The sequence below is a fragment of the Centroberyx affinis genome, unplaced genomic scaffold, assembly GCF_046629955.1.
Source record: "Centroberyx affinis isolate AG114_WGS23_722 - 3 ecotype Tasmania unplaced genomic scaffold, CSIRO-AGI_Caff_v1 ptg003015l_1, whole genome shotgun sequence".
NCBI lineage: Eukaryota > Metazoa > Chordata > Actinopteri > Beryciformes > Berycidae > Centroberyx > Centroberyx affinis.
The window spans coordinates 293,404-314,942 of record NW_027281113.1 but is presented as its reverse complement, the minus strand read 5'-3'; the positions used below and the strand labels follow the sequence as shown (position 1 = coordinate 314,942).

The 21,539-nt window shown below is 42.5% G+C and overlaps 1 protein-coding gene across 1 annotated transcript in view; it reads right to left on the bottom strand.

The window, feature by feature from the left end:
- The window catches only part of ccdc88ab (coiled-coil domain containing 88Ab), an 81,038-nt gene that overhangs the window by 5,517 nt on the left and 53,982 nt on the right, over nt 1–21,539 (bottom strand). Inside the window, exons 14-31 of the mRNA XM_071537304.1 lie at nt 19,595–19,732; nt 17,540–17,723; nt 17,140–17,270; nt 16,030–16,323; nt 14,783–14,965; nt 13,714–13,992; nt 13,037–13,164; nt 12,472–12,610; nt 11,435–11,611; nt 11,105–11,266; nt 8,888–9,165; nt 7,780–7,923; nt 7,358–7,544; nt 6,729–6,874; nt 6,176–6,268; nt 5,225–5,427; nt 4,607–4,654; nt 2,098–2,175 (exon numbers count right to left, since the gene is read on the bottom strand). Coding sequence (XP_071393405.1) covers nt 2,098–2,175; nt 4,607–4,654; nt 5,225–5,427; nt 6,176–6,268; nt 6,729–6,874; nt 7,358–7,544; nt 7,780–7,923; nt 8,888–9,165; nt 11,105–11,266; nt 11,435–11,611; nt 12,472–12,610; nt 13,037–13,164; nt 13,714–13,992; nt 14,783–14,965; nt 16,030–16,323; nt 17,140–17,270; nt 17,540–17,723; nt 19,595–19,732 — 2,992 coding nt within the window. The remainder of the gene's footprint in view (nt 1–2,097; nt 2,176–4,606; nt 4,655–5,224; nt 5,428–6,175; nt 6,269–6,728; nt 6,875–7,357; nt 7,545–7,779; nt 7,924–8,887; nt 9,166–11,104; nt 11,267–11,434; nt 11,612–12,471; nt 12,611–13,036; nt 13,165–13,713; nt 13,993–14,782; nt 14,966–16,029; nt 16,324–17,139; nt 17,271–17,539; nt 17,724–19,594; nt 19,733–21,539) is intronic.

Here is a 21,539-nt window from a genome sequence, read left to right as displayed (position 1 = left end):
AAGGTAATTACTACAGGTTCCTAGAAGTTGCTTAAGCCTGTGGCAGACCACCTCTTGTTCTCATATACAGTGCCTCCATCTAGCAGCCACAAAAAGGACGACCGCTCCAGTCCCATAAAAAACAGAGGCAGTTAGTACACTTGAGAATATTGAGTGTTTTGATTAAGGCTGAACACACAAAGTGGGACCCCAGTTGTAGGTGCAGTACCATATTAGTGGACCGGTTTCATAAAACCTCAGTTGGTGAGGTCTCTCCTAACACAGTAGGCCCCTGAGATACAGATGTGGTGGGGCCAAAGGAGGTAGGAATAGACAGGCTGGTTGTTTTTAATTAACCATTTGAACTCTACTGTGATAAATTATTCTTGTAAAACACAAAAGAATCAAATTTGGCCATTTTTGTACTTCAGGCAGATGCAAGCATATAATCAAAAGTAATTTTAAGGATTTAAATGAATACTAAACAAGGTGCATAAAGATAGCAGCTGCATGGTTTGCAATCCTTCAGGCCTATCTCAGCCAAATACTTTTTTTTAGACAGGCTACTGTCTTTATGCACTTGCTCTACTGAGCCAGGTGGGATGGCAGAGTAGCATGACGGCATGCAGAGCTGCTCCAAGCAGCAGCAGCAGCAGCGTACACAGAATATCAGAGCCAGAATCAGAGCAAGGCAAGTCCATGTTAGCAGAGTAAGATCTGAAATGCAGCCCACTGAGAGAGAGGAGCGAGAGAAAGGGACAGACAGAGAGAGAGAGAGAGAGAGAGAGAGAGAGAGAGAGAGAGAGAGAGAGAGAGAGAGAGACCGAGAGAGAGAGGCCGAGAGACAGAAACAGACAGAGACCGAGAGAAAGAGACAGACAGAGAGAGAGAGACAGAGAAAGACAGACAGAGAGAGACAGAGAAAGAGACAGACAGACAGAGAGAGAGAGAGAGAGAGAAAGAGAGAGAAAGAGAGACCGAGAGAAAGAGACACACAAAGAGAGAGAGAGAGAGGGGAAGGAAGGCCCCATTTCAAGTCCTCCATGGTGAGTGTGAGCAGCGGTGATCAGAGATTAGAGCGGTGGTGATTTATTATGTGCCATGCCTGCACAGCTGCAGTCAAAGATGGAAGCAAACACACCACAGGCACATGAAAGGCAAGCCCAAGGTCTCTCGCTCTCGCTCTCTCTCTCTCTCACACACACACACACACACACACACACACACACATACACACCCACATACAGCCTTTCATACAGTATACACAAACAATGAAACCATAGAGCACATGAAAAAGCTGCCCAATAAGTTGCCCACAGCACAGTGATTCACACACGGACTACATCTAGACTAAACTAGGCCAAACTAAAAAGGTGAGCTAGACTAGCTAGACTAGCTAAAGATAGGGGTGTAGAAAATCAAACCGCATCACAACTGTAGGAGAGAAATCTATCTGTCATATTAGTTTTTGCATTGTTGTTTCTGAGTGAGTGAGGTTAGCACTAGTTTCTGTTACAAATACATTCCAACTCATTTGTGTATCCTACTTTAACGCACACAAAGTTAGTCAAGTTAAATTCATATTATTCATTTACCTATTAGTCGTATAAAGTGACCACTAGACTAAAGGGTGAAACCTAACAGTAGATATTCTATAGGAGGGAGTGGAGGCGGCAGGCGCAGGCCGGAGGTGACGGAGGGGGGGGGTTACTAGGAGGAAAACACAAGGAGAGGTCACTGATGTCACCAGACACAGACATGGCGGTATGGTGACTTTTACGCCAGAATCTTTAAGAAAACCTTGTGTAGATGTCACATCCAGAGCCAGTGACAGAAATAATTTTGTCAGGTTGTACCTTGAGGACAATGTTGCTGGACCTCTCTGTAAAACTATGACATTTCGGCTGTGATCATGTGATCATGCAGCAGGACTGTGGAACTAACAGAGTGGCCACTGAAAACTGCCATACTGTCTATCGATTGCTCTGGTTACACGCCCACAATGCAAGTCTAATGACATCAATGACCATTCCTTCTTTGTTTCTCCTAGTGCGGCGATGGGAGGAGGAGGAGGAGGTGGAGGAGGAAGGCTAGCGTGGCGGCTAACGGAGGTCTTACACATGGAGCGTCGGTAGATGGCCTTGGCCTTGTCTTTGTCCTTGGATCTGTTCCTCATGAAAGGCAACCTTTTCAGAGCTGTCAGAGCGCAGCCAGAGACAGACGGAGACGGACATAGAGGGACAGACAGGGGAGAGAGCGACAGAACAAGCCCGAGGGAGGTGGAGGAGAAGAAAACAAAAGAAAAGGAGGGTAGAACAGAGGGATGTGGTTAACGTTTCAAAGAGAGAGACCCAGGGGACAGATGCCGAGAGAGCTGAACCTCTGGACACTCGACTGGACAAAAACAGACAAACATTCAATAGACAAAACAACTACCAACCAATACAGTACACGACTTAAAAAGGAGTGGATCATGTTACTACAAAGCCCATCCGATTTATCATCAACTCAAAGTCATTTCAGTCCATCCAAAAAACATTTGCACCTTGGTTTGTTACTGAAATAATAGAAGCATAAGTTGTTAGCATTTATTAGAAACAGATAAGCAATGCTAGTGCAAGTTAATGGCTCTGAAACCCATTTCTCTAAAAACATAAAAACTCTTTATTCCTCCAGAGAAATTGCTTTTAGCCCCATTGACTTGTGCTAGTATTGTTAACAAATGCTAACAATTCACATATCCAATTTCTCAGTAACTGAAATACTTGAACTTGGACTGAAATGACTCCCACTTCATGATAAATAAGATAGATGCCTTTAAAACCTGAATGATCCTCTTCGACATTTATATACAGTGAGACATTATGCAACAAATACAGAAACACATAAACACAAACACACACACACACACACTTTCCAGCAAATCCGACATTGTTTCTGCACACACTCAACGGCAAACACACAAACACACCTATGTCAATGGTCATGAGTGTCGTCTCATAGTTTTCCTACTACAGTATAATGGCTTTAAGGCATTACACACACAAAACACACAACTGTCAACACATAAACACACCTACACAAAACACAGAAGGTGAAGAATATTAAAGGGTGCAATCAGGAGAGTGGAAAGGGCGAACCAGGGCAGGTTAACAGCAGCAGGGTAGACCAGCGTTTCCATAGCACAGGTGAGACAATAAGAAGCTACTGACTTTATTATATTGACTCTGTTCTGTACATGCCTTATATGTAGTATGTAATTAATGTATTAATTTATTTTAACATATATATTATTGCGTGGTTATAGGCGCTTTTAATTGTCTTTCTCTTGTAGCACTTTGAGATATGTTGTGATGCATCATTTTATCTATTTATTTATTTGTTAATGTGTGCTTAAGCAACATTTGTTCCTCTTCCATCAATACCCATAAAGCTCATTTTGATTTGACTTAAGAGTCTGAATCTGGCTGCAGGTCAAAATGCTCTTTAGCTGACAAGCCTATTTTATGAATTTAGTATAATCGTCTTTTTCCCACAGGCGGGCGAGTCGGCGTCATTCCTGTGGTCCTGGTAGAACGTAGCCAGTATACTACACTCTACAGATGGTAGACTTATTGAAGATAATTATGAATGGAAACAGTCACTGCTTTTTTTTCTATATTTATTCCATGCATAGCTTCCTGATTTTACTCAATACCTTACTCTAAAAAATGTTACTTGTTTATTTTAAAACTTGAGCCTACGAGCTCAAGTATAATTAAAACTGAATAAAAATGCTAAACCTGTATTCTTTCATTCTTTATCTTCCTGCATAACCAAATCCAGACAACCATGATTTTGAAATGTCATGCATTGACTGGGCACAGCAAGGTGAACCACAATGCATTGCACCTTTTAATAGGTATGATGCTACGTTAGAGGGCGGTTATCCTTGTTATTTACAGTGGAGCTGCACAGATCAGCAGGTTGACATGACTGTGACAGAAAGCTAATGAGCTCTGTTCTGGTCCTGCTGGAGGAGGAGGAGGTGAACAGTAAAACCGACCTGGGACCAAATATAACCTGAAGATGTTTTCCAATAATTGAACAACTTGAGGCACGCTTGATTCAACTTGTACTCTCTCAAAATGTACCATCACCAAAGAGATGGGAAGAGACTGGCATATACAAATGCGGTGGAGAAATGTGAGTCAACATGGTGTCAAAGGAGTGAGATGATTCACTATAAATCATCCATTCCCTGTCCTTAATGTATATAATGTCACTCGCCTATCTGAACCACTGAATAACTTGCTATCAAACTTACTTTTGAGAACAGATTGAGTCTCTAGGTCTCTAAGGCTGGACACTACTCATTTTAGATGTTTTACCAACTCTCTGGTCATCACTTACATAAGGTAAGAGAAATCAAGCGCTCCCCATGTTGTTTCAAACATAGGAAATGCATCAAACCACTTTTTTTTTGGGCCAGGTCCAGGGAGTCGAGAGTCAACCTTGGGGCGCCGCGCAGCTCGACCGTAACCTCCTAGGACAGCTGATGAACACAGACAATGGACTCACGAAAACATGCCCGAGTGACAGGACAGTCGGGTCACAAGCCCGCCCACCCTCCCAGTCCGCAGCATACCATTGGTGGACCCCTGCCCTTGGGCATGGGCCTGCTGCCCTCTCCTCCCTTTCCGCAGAGAGAGAGAGAGATAAAGAAGCAGAGGAGCAGTTAGGGGAGGAAAGACCCATTCAACCACGCAGCCAGTACACAATTGTACAAACCCACACACACCAAGCAGCAGTGTGTTGTGTGTGTGTGTGTGTGTGTGTGTGTCATGTAAGGGGAGTGTGTGATCATGTGTCTGTCCAAGTGTATTAAGCCTCAATAGGATTATACTACTGTTTGTCTTGGTTTTGGCTCCTGCTTCTCTTCTATGTTTGTGTCCGCGTGTGTATGAATTAGTGTATGCATGTGTCTGTCACTGGTGCTTTTCCTTTGCTTGATTGATTATATATTTTTTCGATTGATTGTGGAATGATGCAAGTCTTTGTAATGGGAAGTAGATTTGTTTTTGTTTTTGTCTCAGATTTTATCCTGAGCCTCTAGCAGCCACGGTTGAAATGGCAATGAAGTCGATCTTGAATCTTGCATCTGTGTGTGTGCATGCATGCATGTGCGTGTGTGTGTGTGTGTGTGTGTGTGTGTGTATGTGTGTGTATGTTGTTCTATGTGTATCTAACACGCTTATGCACTCACTGCTGCTCCTCTTGTGTGTGAGCGTGTCGTCCAGCGAGTTGGAGCCGGAGCCTATGGAGGAGCTGTCCTGGCTGTCCGGGGGGAAGGCCAGGAAACCGTCGCTGGACTCCGAGCGAGACGGAGTCAGGGTCAGAGAACGCATCCGCTCCCGGCTCTTGGGCTTGATCAGCTTCCTCATCTTCAGCGTGATCCAGTTCCCGCGCCTACGGAGGGAGGAGGAGGGGGGGGGGAGTGAGGGAGGGAGGGGGAGGGAGAGAGAGAGAGAGAGAGAGAGAGAGAGAGAGAGAGAGAGAGAGAGAGAGAGAGAGAGAGAGAGAGAGAGAGAGAGAGAGAAACAAGAAATCAAAAGAAAACTTGTGAAAAGTGAATGCAAAAAAAGTGAATGCAATCCCACATAAATTGTCTAATTATTAATTGTTAAAATATTTATAGACCATGAGTTTTTATAAGCTTAAAATTTGTTATTTCTTAAACAATGGCTTTGTAACTCTGATTTGTTTCATATGTGGACTTCCTGGCTTTATTCCAACCTCTGAACCACACGTTCCCGTCAATGATGCTCTAAATCAAAATGTTGCCATATAAACTTCAGATGGTTAAAAGCTCTGCAGACCATCAATATTTGATACATCCCCTCTTGAGGCTACAGTCTGAGTGTTTTCTGCCATTCCCCAGCCTCAGTCAGACTCTAGTCAACAAGCAAACACTATTTTTAACATTTTTAAACACCACAGACCCATGTTTTCTATGTTATACTGACTTGTTTTTGAGTAGTTCATGGATTCATGTCTGAGTCATTTTACACTGAGATGTGAACCCAGACGCTTCCAACAAAATAACTCCATATTTGGACACATTCCCTGCTGCTTTGGTGTGTTTTAACCAGATAGAATGATGTTGTACTGGTGTTCCTGTGTCCACAGAATGAAACTAGATGAAGTCTCTTTTTACCTGCGTGGAGGTGAGGGGTCGTAGAACTTGTACTGGTCCATGATCTTCTCCTCCAGCTTCTCCTTCTGTCTCCTCAGCTCATTCAGTTTGTCTCTGAAGGATGGAGAGAGGAGAGGAGATTCAGTAAGAGAGTCAAGTCTATGTAAGAGTGAAAACGCATACAATCCAGATGTAAATACACCCAAAATGCATCGAAGATCATATCACCCAAACAGCCGTAAATACAATGTGATTCCAGTCCACACATAGTTTAAATGTAATTAACTGGAAATAAGCTTGGAGAGCAACAGATTTGTCAAAAATGCATTACCATTGCTTGTAGATGGGGAACTAGCAAGAGAAGGTGTTTACGGCCCGTTCTAAGGAATGCACATACAGTATTACAAGATGAAGTGATGTGTGTGGTAATTATGAGGGAAAGAGAAATCAGATTTCACACATTTTAATGTCCAGTGTAAATGTAATCCAGCTAAATAATATGTAGAAACAAACCAAACATGAGACACATGTTAATGCCAGATGTAAAGAGGATCACATAAAGTGGTGTAGTTACATGTATTGTCTCTGCTCTACGTGGAACAGGTCCTTGCTCTCCATGGTCTGCTCCAGCAGGGTGCGGTTCTGTAGCATCAGGGTCTGGATCTGGTCCAACAGGTGACGATTCTCCTCCTCCAGGTTCCCTTTCAGCTGGCTCAACAACTGGAACACACACACAAACACACGCAGATATATATTAAAGAGATGGAAGACAGCTGCCTCAACAACAGGTCCCGACTCACACATACACATGCTCACACACACAAACATGATACATCAAAGAGGTAAAGCATCCAAAAGACAGCTGGCTCAAGAACTGACACACACACACACACACACACACACAAAGATGGGACACCCAAAATACAACTTTACAAATATTAAGTACAAATATTGAATACATAGGACACTCCAAGTACATGAGCAGCCTGAATGAGAATAACAGCTACAAAAAGGAGAGGAGGTCAGACAGTAGACAAAAAAAGGTAGAGGGAAGAGAATAGAGAAGTAAGAATGAGAGAAGAGAAGAGAAGAGAAGAGAAGAGAAGAGAAGAGAAGAGAAGAGAAGAGAAGAGAAGAGAAGAGAAGAGAAGAGAAGAGAAGAGCAAAAGAGACAATGAGCCAAACAAGTGCGCGTCTCCTCACCTCGCACTGGTTGGTGAGCTTGGTGGAGGTGATGTCCAGCTGCTGGTACTGCTCCTTCAGTTTGGAGAACTCGGCCTCCAGTCTGGTCTGCTCCAGCTTGGCACTGTTCAGCTGGCTCTTGGCGGTCTTGTGGTCCAGCTGGAGAGCATCGTTGTCCTTCACCAGCTGACGATATGTGCTGTTCAGTCTGGAAGACGGAGCAGAGAGAGACTCATCAATAAATCGACAAATATGTGAAGAGACAGACTGACATATACACACATGCACACCAGTCTGAAAACATACAAGCATACAATGACTTTGTCAACCTGCAACCCTTGCTGCATCTGACTGACCATGGTTATCAGTTTAAAATCAAAACCATTATTCTAAGGTTGGTACAGTCTCAAAGTTAAAATGTATAATCTCCAGTTTGGACTGACCTGTCATTCTCCTCTTTGAGTAGTTTGCACTGGTCTGCTGTGGCTTGGTGGCTTTGGTTCTCCAACACCATCTTCTCCTGCTGCTCCTTCAGAGTTCGCTCCAGCTCCTCCAGCTCCCCCTTCCTCTGCAGCAGCTGCTTGTACCTGCACAAGAGCAAACACACAAACATATGTTGCAAGCGGTTTTCAGCAGTGGATTCCAAGCTCCAATAGGAACACAGAAGTCCAACAGGAAAGGAGAGAAATCATGCATGTGTGTACAGTATGGGTGTCAATGTGTGCACATATCTTGTGGGGTCAAAATACATCCGCAAGAATAGAAAATACAGAAAGTTTCAGTAAGCAAAGTCTTGTTTTAAGATAAAGGGTTATGGTTAGAATTATATTAAGGCTTAGATAAGTCTCATTACTTTGTCAAGTGGTTAAGTCCACTATCTCTGGAGCCACAAATGTACTCCCAGAACTTTCTCTCCTGTGACTCCTCTACTCCCCTACCTATCTCTGCTTTCCAACTGTCTGAATAAACATATAATATTAAAGGTAAGTGGACTCCCAACTGTCATTAAAAAAAGAGGTACATTGGCAAGATAAACACAAAGTTTCAGGTGGGCATTTTTTTTTTCCTTTCTGACACCATTGGTTTACTATGGCCCTTGTCTGGAGGTAGGGGTGGGGGGGACTGGTCTTGGGGGATTATTACTTGATCTTATTTGTTTTTTTATATCCTTGACACCTCAATACTTCAATTCTGTGTTTTCTCCTGTAAACTGCTCTCTGTCTGAGAAAAGTCAATAAATAAATTGTAAAAAAAAAAAAAAAAAAAAATGCCCACTAGCATAAAAAAAGGTTTAGGGGCTAATGAATGTGACACTATGGCATGTCCACCCAGGTGTGCCTGTGTGTGTTACTCAGCATGCTTCATTTTATGATTCTTTAGCATTTTGCGTAGATAGCCTTTTTGGTTCAGCAGACAGTATACAGTGGAAAGTTGCACAAAACATGACAAAAAGAGAATGTGCAACAAAAGTCATGAATGAGATTTAAACTGGTATGTGACTTGAGCCCCAGGATGTCCCCATCCCATGGTGCTCCTACACCCCCTTCTCACCTGTCCTCCAGGTCCCTGTGCTGCTGCTCCAGGCTCTTGTGGGAGCTCTTCAGGCCGCCGTGCTTCCCGATCAGGCCCTCATACTCGGAGGCCTGCCTCTCGTGGAGCGCCGCCAGCTTCTCGTGGTCACGCAGGAGCAGCTCGTAGGTGGACCTCAGCTCCTCTTTCTCCCTCAGCGCTCCCTCCCGCTCGCCCTCCACACTGCTCTGCTGGGTCTGCAGCTGGGCGTTCTGGGCCATGAGGGCAGCACCCTGCGAGCTCAGGGTGGAGTTCTCCACCTAGGGGAGAGGAGAGGAAAGGACGGAGGAGGAGGACACAGAGCGTGTTGATGCATGGAAAGGGGAGAGAGGAGGAAGAGGAAAGGGGAAACAGAGATGAGAGAAGAAGAAAGGAGAGAGGACATGAAGAGATGAGAGGAGAAGAAAGGAGAGAGGAGATGAGGAGATAAGAGGAGAGGAGGGAAATTAAAGGAGGGGACATGAGGGATTTGAGAGCAGTTTAACATGCAGAGTGAGTCATCAATTTTTAACATCCTTATTTAATTTGATCCATATTTTACCATCATGATCTGCTAGGAGTAACAGTACTGAACTCCTCAAATCAAACATCAAAGGATGGGTAAGTAAGTTGATGCTATTTTTGGTCTTTAGGGGGCACTGTGTATCCAGTCTGTTTATTCTCCCTTAGTTGTAAACTCCATCCACAAAACACTGGCAGGAAGCCGTTTCTTTTCATGTTTCCTCTGTGGTCACAGTGGTATTGCCACTATCAAATCCCTCTTTACCTACACACACAGAACACACCTATCTACACACACACACCAACTAGCAGCAGTGGTCCTGTGTAAATCCTGTGGCCTTGATGTAAGCAGGGTTTGAATGGCTTCCAAACAGGGACTGCTAGTCTAAATCCATCCACCAAGGGAAGGCAACTCTCTACAAACAGAGGGAGGTAGAGAGAGGTGCTAGTATATCAGTAGCTCTGCATTCTGTGTTTGTAATGCAGTGTTGTAGGCTATATATTATATACCAGTCATCCTCAAAGTCCGGACTCCGGTCCGGATCCGGACCGAACCACAACTGTCTCCGGACTCTGAGCAAATTATACTTTTCATATGTATTATTTGTATTATCTGCGAGACTTCGCCGCAACGCAACGAGTCAAAATTCTCCGCTTTCTCCACTGCAAGCAGCGCTCTGACTGCTCCACTGTCTGTGTGAGGACGTCTACTCTGCTTTGGTTTGGTCCAATCACATTCAGCGTCCCGTCATCTCCATGACAGCGGTGGGTCGCGGACGCGACGTCATACTGTAGAGCCGCACTTTTTTTTTCAAACTTTATTTTTACAAGAGAAGAGAACAAAGACTTGACAGCGCAGCTCGTTTCGTCAGCTGTTAGCTACTAGCCTAGATTTGGAACGTGAATCAATCTAAAATGGCGTGTTCAAAGGTGGCCAGCCTGCAGTGAGTCTGCATTCTCAACAATGAACACGGTGAAGAACGAGTACCGCAGCCGACTCACCAATGAACACTTGCATCAGTGTCTCTGCCTGGCCATCACACCTTTTGTGCCAAAGTTCAAAGTCTTGGCAGCAGACCAAAGGTGCCACTTCTCTCATTAAGCAACAGTATTATTACTATTGTACAATGTACAATAGTTCTGGACTTATTTGGACTTTGATTCTTAGGATGGTTTGATTCACCTTTGGTGGCTGGGTGTGTGAACCGGGTTTGGGGGATGGGGATAATGGGGAAATGGTGATTTGTAGCTTTAATTTAATTTAACATGTAATTTTATATTTTATTTAATTTTATTTTATATATTTTATATAATTTAATTTTATATTATATATATTTTATATTTAATTTTATATTATTAATTTAATAATTTAATTATAATTCGTTAAAAGCTTGACTGACCTTAATAAACGGACCTTTGTCTAATTGAAAATTTTCTTTGTGGACCTTTAAGATTTGTATTTGAGTACCCCTGTTATATACAGTGTAGTACAATAGAACTGTGTAGAACTTTATTTATATAGCACCTTTCAAAACAAAGGAAAAAATTTACTTACAAAGTGCTTAAGTATGTAGGGTTAGCTTGTACACTAGTATAGTGGTAGCTTGGCGATCTGTATCTGTAAAGTATTGCTTCTCTGTAGGAGAGCATTCAGCTGTTGTGAAGCAACTATCTGGTTTAGGGTGTTTGCTGGTTTACCTGTAGCTTGGCATTCTGTGTCTGTAGTGTAGTGTTGTTCTCCTGCAGGGAGGCAGTCTGTCTGTGCAGGGCCACTATCTGAGCCTGCAGGTTGCTGCTTTGGGTCTCCAGTTGTTTGAGCTGGCTCCTCAAGGCCGCCTTCTCAGCCTGCAGCGTGGCATTCTGGGAAAAATACACACACATAAATAGGATACAGGACATAGATTCTAAAAACAAGCAAACGTATACAAAAATGTACGAAAGTCATATGTGTGTGTACCTCATTCACACAGGAAAATCTATGTTACTAATCTATGACACTTTTTTTAGGTTAGTTAGATGTTAACTTACATTCCTCTCCACCTCGATGAGTCTGTCTTTGACCTTCAGCAGCTCCCTGGTGGCCTCGTGGCTCTCCTGCTCCCATTTACTGACGGACTGTGGGTCCTCCCCTCCTCTAGGGGGCGAGCTCTGCACCATCCTCTCCTCTTCCTCCCTCTGACGCAGCGCCTCGTAGTTCTTCTTCACCTGGAGAGACAGGGACAGGAGTCAAAATGCTGGACGCACATTCTTCATGTCCAAACTGTACACTACAATGTGAAGAATTTGCCCGTTTCAATATAATGAAATTTATTCCTCCAACATCAGGATCCTGAAAATGCCAAGATGGTTGAGGATGTTATACCGTTTTCCAGGTTTGATTAGATGGAGAAGACATACTACTAAATGAAAATAGTAGAGTAAGAACACTATCCAGAATACTGTGTGAAATGAGTAATGGTAAAATAATAGTGGAAAGGATCTATCAGAGGTTCACAATTGACGCTCACGCCAAATTAATTCACAAATGCCTCAACCTTTCCACTCAGCTCTTAAGCCTTGGATGGGATTTGCGTCAGCATGTTCAAAACAAAAACGCCTCCCTAAAGGGAAGCCGTCATCCTCCCATCCACTCCAACTCTTTCCCAGACTCCTGCCGCCTCATAAATAGATAAACTGGCGATAGAAGAGTGGATGAATAAATAATATATTGGCCTTGAGAAGCCCTCAGTGTTTTCGGTGTTTTTAGTGTTTTAGACTGCAGGGGAAAGGTTTTGGTACACAGTGTTCTCTAGTGGATGAGCTGGCAGATCTTGTTTTGTGGGACGTGGATTTCTGTGGCACGTGTTTCTGAGCTGTGTCTTTATTGTGGCCCCATGGCCTGTGTGTGTGTTTGCTTCTTTGTGTGATTGCTTCTTTGTATGTGTGTGTGTGTGTGTGTGTGTGTGTGTGTGCCAGTCCACATATACATATTTTAGCCTACAGGTTTGTGCACATGTGTATGTAAACATCTGTGTATGCATGACAGTGTGTGTATGTGTTTGCCTGTGCATGTGTGTGGCACTGACCGTCTTGAGCTCCTGGCGGAGCTGCTGGTTGAGGTTAGAGGACTCCTGCAGTCTGGCCTCTAGGGCGGCGATCTTCTCCTCCTTAATCTCCAGAGAAGATTTCAGAGTCGACTCCAGTTTGGACTCCAGTAGCTTGAACCTGAGCACACAGGGAGAGTTAGCTGTGTGGTGTGTGTGTATGTATGCGTGTGTGTGTGTGTGTGTGTGTGTGTGTGTGTGTGTGTGTGTGTGTGTGTCCAGCCTGTAAACACAGATTTGTTATCCTCAATACAACAACAGATAAAGCCTCCATCACAATGTATCAAGGCCAAACGATTTCTTGGCAAGAATGCAGCAGATGGAGGAGAATGTTGGCTGAGAAATCTCACACAGGATCATTCTGCAATAGACTTTTAGAGTCTTTTGGAGTCCCACATAACAAAAGTACTGCTAACTTTTAACGATTCTGATCCCAAAATGAGATATTTGGGTTCCAGGCTGAAACAGTTTTAAGAACCATCACAAAAGAGTAATTATTTTGGTTTGTGTGTAGTTTAGTTTCGATGTGTGTTTGTGAGAGAGATACCTGTCATCAGAGCTTTGTTCATCATGCAGGAGCCTCTCCTTGTTGAGCCCAATCTTCTCCAACTCATGGGTCAGTTTCTCCAGGTCGTTATTCATCTGCTGAGTCCGCAGCTTCTCGCTCACCAGCTCCTGTACACATTAACACACACACACACACACAGTTGAGTGACTTTGCAGGTCATTGCCACCTTCCATTTATTAATCAATAACCAGGTTTTATGATTCTAATGGAAAAGTCATGATGATCTAATAGGCTGTTCTGGTCATTATTACTGCTCATATAATACGTAAACTATCAGTAAACTTTGTAATCAGTTCCCATTGATAATCATATTTGTGTAGTAATTTAAAGAAAACTTTTACTTTTTCACTATTGCTTGATGAAAAATAGTTTCAGGCCACACAGTCAACCATCTGCTAAAGTTCAGATTCCCATAATTATACATTTCTGCTGCTAAAAAACACTATTTAATTTTAGTTTATTTATAAATTGATTCTTCAAGTGCCATTTGACCATTTTAAAATTTGCTTGACACTTTCAACACCAAGGAAGCATTATGATAGTCAAATTTAGGAGCATGTCAAGTTCAGTCTCAGGACTCAGGACACCTTGGAGAAACTTTAAGGCTTTCATTAAGTTTGTGCTTGTGTTTTCAGACACTGTCTGGCTTCTCCTACCTCCCGGAGTGTGATCAGAGTCTTCTTATCGATGGTGGCCTGTTTGACCAGCTCCTTGTTCTCTTTCTCTAGGTCTTTGACCCTGGTGCAGGAGTCCCTGAAGAAGATCATCTCCTTGCCCATGTTGCGGTTCTCCTTCTCCAGGGTGGAGATCCGCTGGTTGCTGTCATCCAGCTTGGAGTCGCGGATCTCGGCCTGCTGCCTCAGCCGCTTGTTCTCCTTCTCCAGGAGCTTCTTGTCTTTCTCCAGCTGGGAGCTTTCCTGCTCCAGTGTCTTGTTCTGGGGAAGCGATGGAGATAGAGCGGATGGATGAGTAAACATTATCTGATAGGATTACTTTTGGTGTAAATGCCCTGTAAATACACATTTGGCTAAAAGTGGAGACAGATTAACTCAACGGGCCGAAAATCAGTTTTGATAAATAATCTGGGATAATCCAAGTCTGCTGGAAAACATGCTGCAATTTTTTTGTGCATGAACTAAAAGAGCGGCTGCCCTGTCCTGGTGCCAATAGAGCGCCAGTGCCAAACTTTCAAATAGCTCCTACAGAAACTCTGATACCTAGCTGTAAAATCCTTGTGGAAAGAGCAAAATATACACTCAATTCCTAAGAATCTTATGTGTGTGCATCACAAAATGTCCATATAATTGATATGACAGTGATGTGTGATGACACTGTTAGAACAGAATCAAACGTTTTTCTATACCAGATCTGAGTCATCCTTTCAGTTATATCACACATACTCTCTTTAGTCTGCCTGAAACACAAGATGGGCGGGGGTTGCACTTTTGGGACAATCCGATTGGCCCCATTCTGCCAGGCAAAAAAATCAGTCCATCCCAGAAAAGTAACTGAAGCTATGTCAGTCATACCACCTACAGCAATGTATCCCACAGGATTTTCTGCCTGTTCTATGCCTGCTCCAGAGCTGGGTGCCATTCAAAAACATTTCTTATTTATCTTATATAACATTGGCCCTAATATGGGTTTGTGTTTTTCAGGGTGCCATTTCAACAGATGGGTCACAGCTGAATTAATGTACAGGAAACACTGTGTATTTTTGCCTACCTCCTGCTCCAGCTGCTCCAGGCGTTTACTGGAGATCTTGAGCTCCTCCAAGTTGCGTTGGAGGGTCTGATTCTCAGCCTCCACCTCCTGGACCTCCACCTCCAACTGCTGGATCTTCTTGCTGCTGTTTTCCAAAGCCTTCTGCAAGCGCTGGTTCTCTGTATCTAGGCCCTGGTAACTCACCTGGGAGAGGAATAGCCAGATCAGGATATTAAAAGCATTCATGAACTAGTTGCTGCAGCTCCCTGTTGCTATTCTGTGCCAAAGCCCTGGTAACTCACCTGTAAAAATCTTGATATGAAATTATCAATATGCAATGTGTAATATGCCTACAGTTTTGCAAGACCTTGTTTATAGACACTGATTCTCTCTAGTCAGGTCCTGGTAAGGACCTGCACACAGAATTGTCATAACTCAATATTATTAATTTGGCAGTAATATATGCAGTTCATTGTTTAATGCTGCTGTTGTTTGAGACACTACAACCAGTAGTGGTAACCACATCAAATATTTTTCTCTCGTTGAAGTATCCATCAGCAGATGTCTGAGCTGGTTCTGTTTACCAATAGCTATAACCCCTTTTCACTGATGAAATGCCAAAACCTTTCCATGACCTTTTTTAAAATTTCCATGACCACATTTGTATCAGACTGAATTAAATAGTACAAACAGAACACCGGCAATCATCTAGTTGAAACGCGTTCGTTTTTGCCCATAATAAATAAGAAGACTATTGTTCTGTGAGTGCCGGTGTTCTGTTTGTTTTGATCCTTGCCACAACCGTGCACCTGATACAGTGTTCAAGATTTGGAGCTGTGCGCGCTGCTACTTTTCACTGATTTAACTGTAAGCATTAGTTTGTTTTTCATTTTAAAATCAAGGATTATATTATTTTAACTCTGTCAACAAAAACACTCAGCAACCAACAATATTTTCCTCCAACAGTGAGGTCTAGCTTGTTTTGGGGCCAGCATTTTGTAACATTATGACAGTAATCAAGAGAAAAATCAACTTCACAAATAAAATGTAATGTTTTTCCAAAACGTATCTCTACATTATTATAATGTAAATATAATAACAGTATGATTAGCATAGCTTGTCACTACTGCCAGCTTCTCAAAGAAAACCCTTTACAGCTCAAGGTTGCATTTTAGCTGGCTCCTCTTATTCTGTAGTACAGCAACTGAAGAGCAAGAGAAGTACCAGCTGTAGTGCACATTGTATGACTGGCAGTCCTTAAGTCTTACCTCTAATCTCTCAGTCTTCTTGGAGGAGGCCTTGAGCAGCTCCAGGCTGCGTTTCATCTGGCTCTTCTCGCTCTCCAGCTCCCTGTTCTCGGCTTCGAGCTGAGCGGCCTTGGCCCCCGCCAACCGGAGGTTCTCAGTCGAGCGCCGCAGCTCCAGGTTCTCCTGCTCCAGCTGGGAGTTCTCCTTTTCCAGAGCCTCCAGCTGGAAGGCCATGTTCTTCAGAGCGTCCACCCTCTTCTTCAGACGACGGCCCTCTGCCTCCAGCTCAGTATTCTCCTTCTCCAAGGAAGACACCTACATACACAGGAAGTAGTGGATGAGGATAAGGAGTAAAGCTTCACATTAATGCCAGAGGCTGACAGGACCTGATGAGCTCATGTCAGGACATCCTGAAATTTTCCCATTAATTACTCGCCACTGGCACGGGTTCAAAAATATTGTTTGAAAATGCTGATTTTACCAATGTATGATTACAACTTATGCAGCTACATCCAACCCAGACAGTCTGCAGTACAGATCTCCTCCTCCAAGGATAACACCAAGAGGGGATAAGGACATACCAATGATCTGATACATCAAACAGAAAGTCCCAACTACTAAAGCAAAGAGTTATCTTTTTTCTGTTGCAGGACTAGAGGAGATCATGGCATGTCGTACATCAAATAAATCAAATACAGCAAGTCCTAACTAATGAATGTCACAGCTCTTTCTCCCTGAGGCCGACATCTAAAGGAATAATATCATGAAATAGATCTGATACCTGACAAAGTGGAAGTGTTGGCAACTAAGGCAGCTACTGTATATTTTCTTTTTACAAGCTATTCAATTCCTCCAACGTCTAACTTTTGACAGTGATAACAAAAAATGCTAAAGAAAAAAACATCTACTTTTCACATTAAAAGGATGAGTCTGTTTCACACGTAACCATTGCTACATCATAACTTAATTGAGTTGGATAATAACTGCCATGCCATGATACATCTAATCCGCTAATATTAAACTAAGGGTATTAAGGTCTAGTAAATGTCTGGTAAGCATTTGACCATCTGGGGAAACAGGACAAGCAGGCAGAGAGACAGCTGAACAGACAGAGAGCAAAATGCAGTCGACCTTTTCACAGGTGATGCCTAGACTCGCCACTCTCTTCTGCAGGCTCTCGTTGTCCCTTTCCAGCTTCTGCATCAGAATTTCCAACTCATCTGCTCTCTCGCCTTTCTCCTTCAACACCTCCAGCTCCTTACCTGCACACAAAAACAAACACACACATGCATAAACAGCCAGATTACTTTATTAGCCACTGATGCAAGAACTTGTCAGAGAGTTCAGTGGAGACACACTTTAAGAATTTAGCAAACAAGGAAGTTAGGATATTGATTTTTACAAAAGCAAGCCAATGACTGAAGGTTACTCTTCTTCTTTGTGATTAGAAAGGATGGATGGAGAAAAACTGAGTCATACTTAGTGCATGGAAAAACAAACAGGAAAAGCTGGAACATAACATGTCACTCACGTAGCTGTTTCCTCTCAAACTCCATCTTATTGAGTTTGGCGCTGGTTTCACAGATGGACTCGTGAAGGACGCGGTTCTCCTTCTCCACGTCTTTGACCCGGGCCTCTGCTCCCACCTGGCAGCGCTGGCGCAGCGATGACACGGTCTGACTCAGGTGCTTGTTCTCCTGCTCCAGACCTTTCAGCTGGGGAGGGGAAGTCAGAGGTTTAATTGACTGATGGATCAGAATTAGTACAGTAATTTGTCTTGGTGACTTTGGTGAAAAGTCATATTGATTGACTGCATCTAAAAGAGGCTACACAGTACTTTATTAGGTTTATTTTACAAGGAAATTACAAATTGATCAAAGTTTCCATGAATGTGTGTGTTAGTCAGCCAGGTTATTTTCCAACTGTTTTTTCTAGACCAGTGTTACTGTTAAAATGTTAAAAACATTAAGATAGCAGAGAACATTTTTCTGAATAAAAGATGCTATTCAAAGGATTCTCTCAGTCTGTTGTGGTGAAATCAGTTGTGGTGTGAGCTGATGCTCAGAGGAGGAATGTGACTGTCGCTATTACAAGGTTCTTCTTCAAATTTTCATTTGGTCCAGTTAGAAAGAACTCTAGTTGACTCACAAGAACTCAAAAACACCAGGGAGAACTAATGAAATGTATAAATACAAAGCATCTTACAGGGAGGGACTATAAAACATTGCAATTAATTTCAAAATTATGTATTTTGAAAACATCCTGCACAAGTTACTTTTCATAATGTTTACATAGATGAAGCATCTGGATAGAATTGCCCACAGTAATCTGTGCCTGCTGCCTGCTGTGTAAAACGTCTGTGAGCGGTGCGTTCTGAACGCCTCCGTAGCTCATCAAGGCAGAATTTTACAAATCAGATGTTTAACCTGATCAAAGCCATCAGATCTTGGTCTAACAGCTATAAAGTCCCTCCAGACGCAGGCAAGCCACTGCATCTGGGGCACGGAGCAGCAGAAATCTGTCTACTCAATAAAACATAGTTCTAACTCCACTAAAGAGTTTTCTGTGCCAAAGGCAGTTCACTTGCACAAAGACTGCTCTCTGCTAAAGAAAACTCAATCTAGATTTTGCCAAATCAAATAGCTTAGTCAAATTATTTTGTTGGAGCTTCTTGGAAAGAGAATCAATAAAGGTTTTGTGAAGAGCAGCATGTGTGACGCAAGGTCTCAAAGCCGCATGTGTGAGAGAGTTTTGGTGTATTCGACCATATGCATGCAAACCTGTAATGTACAGTATATGGACTGTTTACATGCATGTCAATACCAGCACTAATAATGTTATTATGGTAATTCTCAGATTAAGACATGACTCCATTAACCTGTTAATCTAATTATGCTCTACTGAATAAGGACATTACCTGAATATTCAAACTGTGATTAAGACATATGGAACAGAGCCATGTTAACCGGCTTGGACAGCTGTTTGGACATGCATAAACCATACCATGCCATTATATAAGTAACACCATCAATCAGAATTTTCATGAGCCAGGACAGTCATACATACGCTCAACATGTTTGTTCTACGTGTTGTTAATGTTTAATATACTCAGCGGTTGTAGGAAAGTTTCATGGGAACAACATAAACCACAATGTGAGCAATACAACTACAGTTTTGAAGGGAGGGAAATTACTGACGTCATCTACAGGACAGCGGGTGAATTCATTTATTAATGTGGCATACAGGAAAACTGTAATACGCTTATAAGAAATTACTGTCAATCAGGCTTTCATCCCAAAACCTTTTATGTTCATTCTGGTACAAGTTACCTGATGTTCCCTGTTCAGTATGTCAAAGATACAAATGAGTATATCCTCTAAGGTCTTAATAGAGGTAATTACTTAATTAATATTGCATAAGGATAGCAAAATACTTTTAAGCATCAATTTGTTCTTTTTTTGGAATGATTCTCCCACATTAGGTTTGTGTGCATGTAAACATTGCTCACATTTGTCATGTGTGCGTTGTGTGTGTGTGTGTGTGTGTATGTGTGTGTGTGTGTGTGTGTGTGTGTGTATGTGTATACCTGTCTCTCAGAGTTCTCTCTGAGCGTTTCCAGAGTCTTCTCCAGTAAGGCCTTCTCCTTCATCAGGTCAGTGCTGAGCGACTCGGCACTGCGGAGAGACTCTCTGTCTGATGTCAACTCACTCTCCAGCTGCTCCAGCTACACACACACACACACACACACACACACACACACAGAAATAAGATAATAGATAAAGATAACATTTTTAAATTCTGGGCCTTAATTTCTTGATTAGATTTGAAGGTTTTGGTTGGTGAATATGATAAATATGATAAATGGTGAATCACTTTCATCCATGTACTATTTCAGACCATTTAAACAACTCCCACATTTTTAAAAGACTTTCCATTTTCCATACATTTCCAGACTTTGCAGACCTGCATAGCAAAAGCTGAGTATCAACAACATACAGCCTCAAAGACAACCAAAGTCTGTGCTGCCCAGTAGGAATATCTTTGCCAGAAACAGCCAAAGCATTTAAAGTAGCTGTCACCTAGGCTAAATGCTGGGGTGCTGGGTGTTAGGAGGGTACATTGTTGTCACCATGGGGTTCATCACAAGTCATCATCAAGTTGTGTACCTCCCATACTGAAGGGCTAATTAGTTTTTCAGAGAGACAGAGTGAGAGCCACAGAGCAAACTTTCATAGTTGCCTTTATTTCACCTCTTCTGTCTCCTATTTGTGCTTCTACTGATTAAACCCAGTTGGCACATTCATATGCCCATTGCCCACGCAGACACACACACACACACACACACACACACACACACACAAAATCTGGGACAAACGCACGCATGTTTGAATAATAAGCACTTTTTGCATAGATGCTCGCTGAGTGAACCCTAGACAAGCCGGTGAAATTATTAACCCATGATATACTGTAGCTACTTAGAATACAGCACACATGCAGAAACACACATGTGCGCACGTACATAGACAAACACACATGGACACACGCACACACACACACACACAGAGAAGACGGTTTCTATTGTTCAAGTCTACCAGCTGCATTCACATCTTTATGTGTTTTGCTCTAGACTCCGCGCCACCCAGAAATAAATTTCTCACTCTAGCTTTCCTCTTGCCTTTGTGAGAGAAAAACACATTTCCATGCTTTTTTATTCAGAGGGCACAGAGAGAGGCTTATGTTTCTGAAAATAGCTGAGAGACTTCTCTTAGCGAGGGGCGTTCGAATGTCAAAGACTGGCAAAGAAAAAGCGATGCAGGGCTGCCTGGATTTACAGCTTTGCTTTCATCCTCCAATCCACCCATCTCTCTCTATCCCCTCTCTTTCTTTTGCCTTTTTCTTTCTCCCTGCCATTGAATGAAAATGTCTGAAAGCCAAGTGTTTTAGTGATATATTATAGAGGAGGGCTGGTCCCAGATGCTAATGTGAATGGTTGGTGCTAAATCTGATGAAGGATAGAAACTTATACAGCTTTCAAACAAGGTTAAACAGTGCTGCAATAAAACACAAAGAATGGAGGACACAGTTTCTAAACCTTAAGTCTTAAGACAGATACTGTTCTATCGCTACTAATCCATTTACCTACACACCTACGCATCTCTCTCTCTCTTTTTCAGGTCAAAATATATATATTTTTTTTTTGTTTACTATGTACTAAAGCTCGGGCAAGGCATTTCATTCTCCTAACTTGTTTTGACCATGTTTGCTGGACTTTCCAGCACATCCATCCAGCCTCGGTGCCCGATACCATCTAAGAGCTTTGCAAACTATATAGTAATATTTCTCATGATGCAAATCTAATTTTACAGGCTATTGTGAAGAATTACCAAACAAAATGTCCCTCTCTTGAGGAAACTATCCTAGAGGCTGACTATTTCACTCAACCTACCTCAACTTACCTAACCGTTTCTGCAGAAACAAATTGGGAAATCAGTTAAAATCTTCTTACCCAACCTTTTAATATACTGTATGTA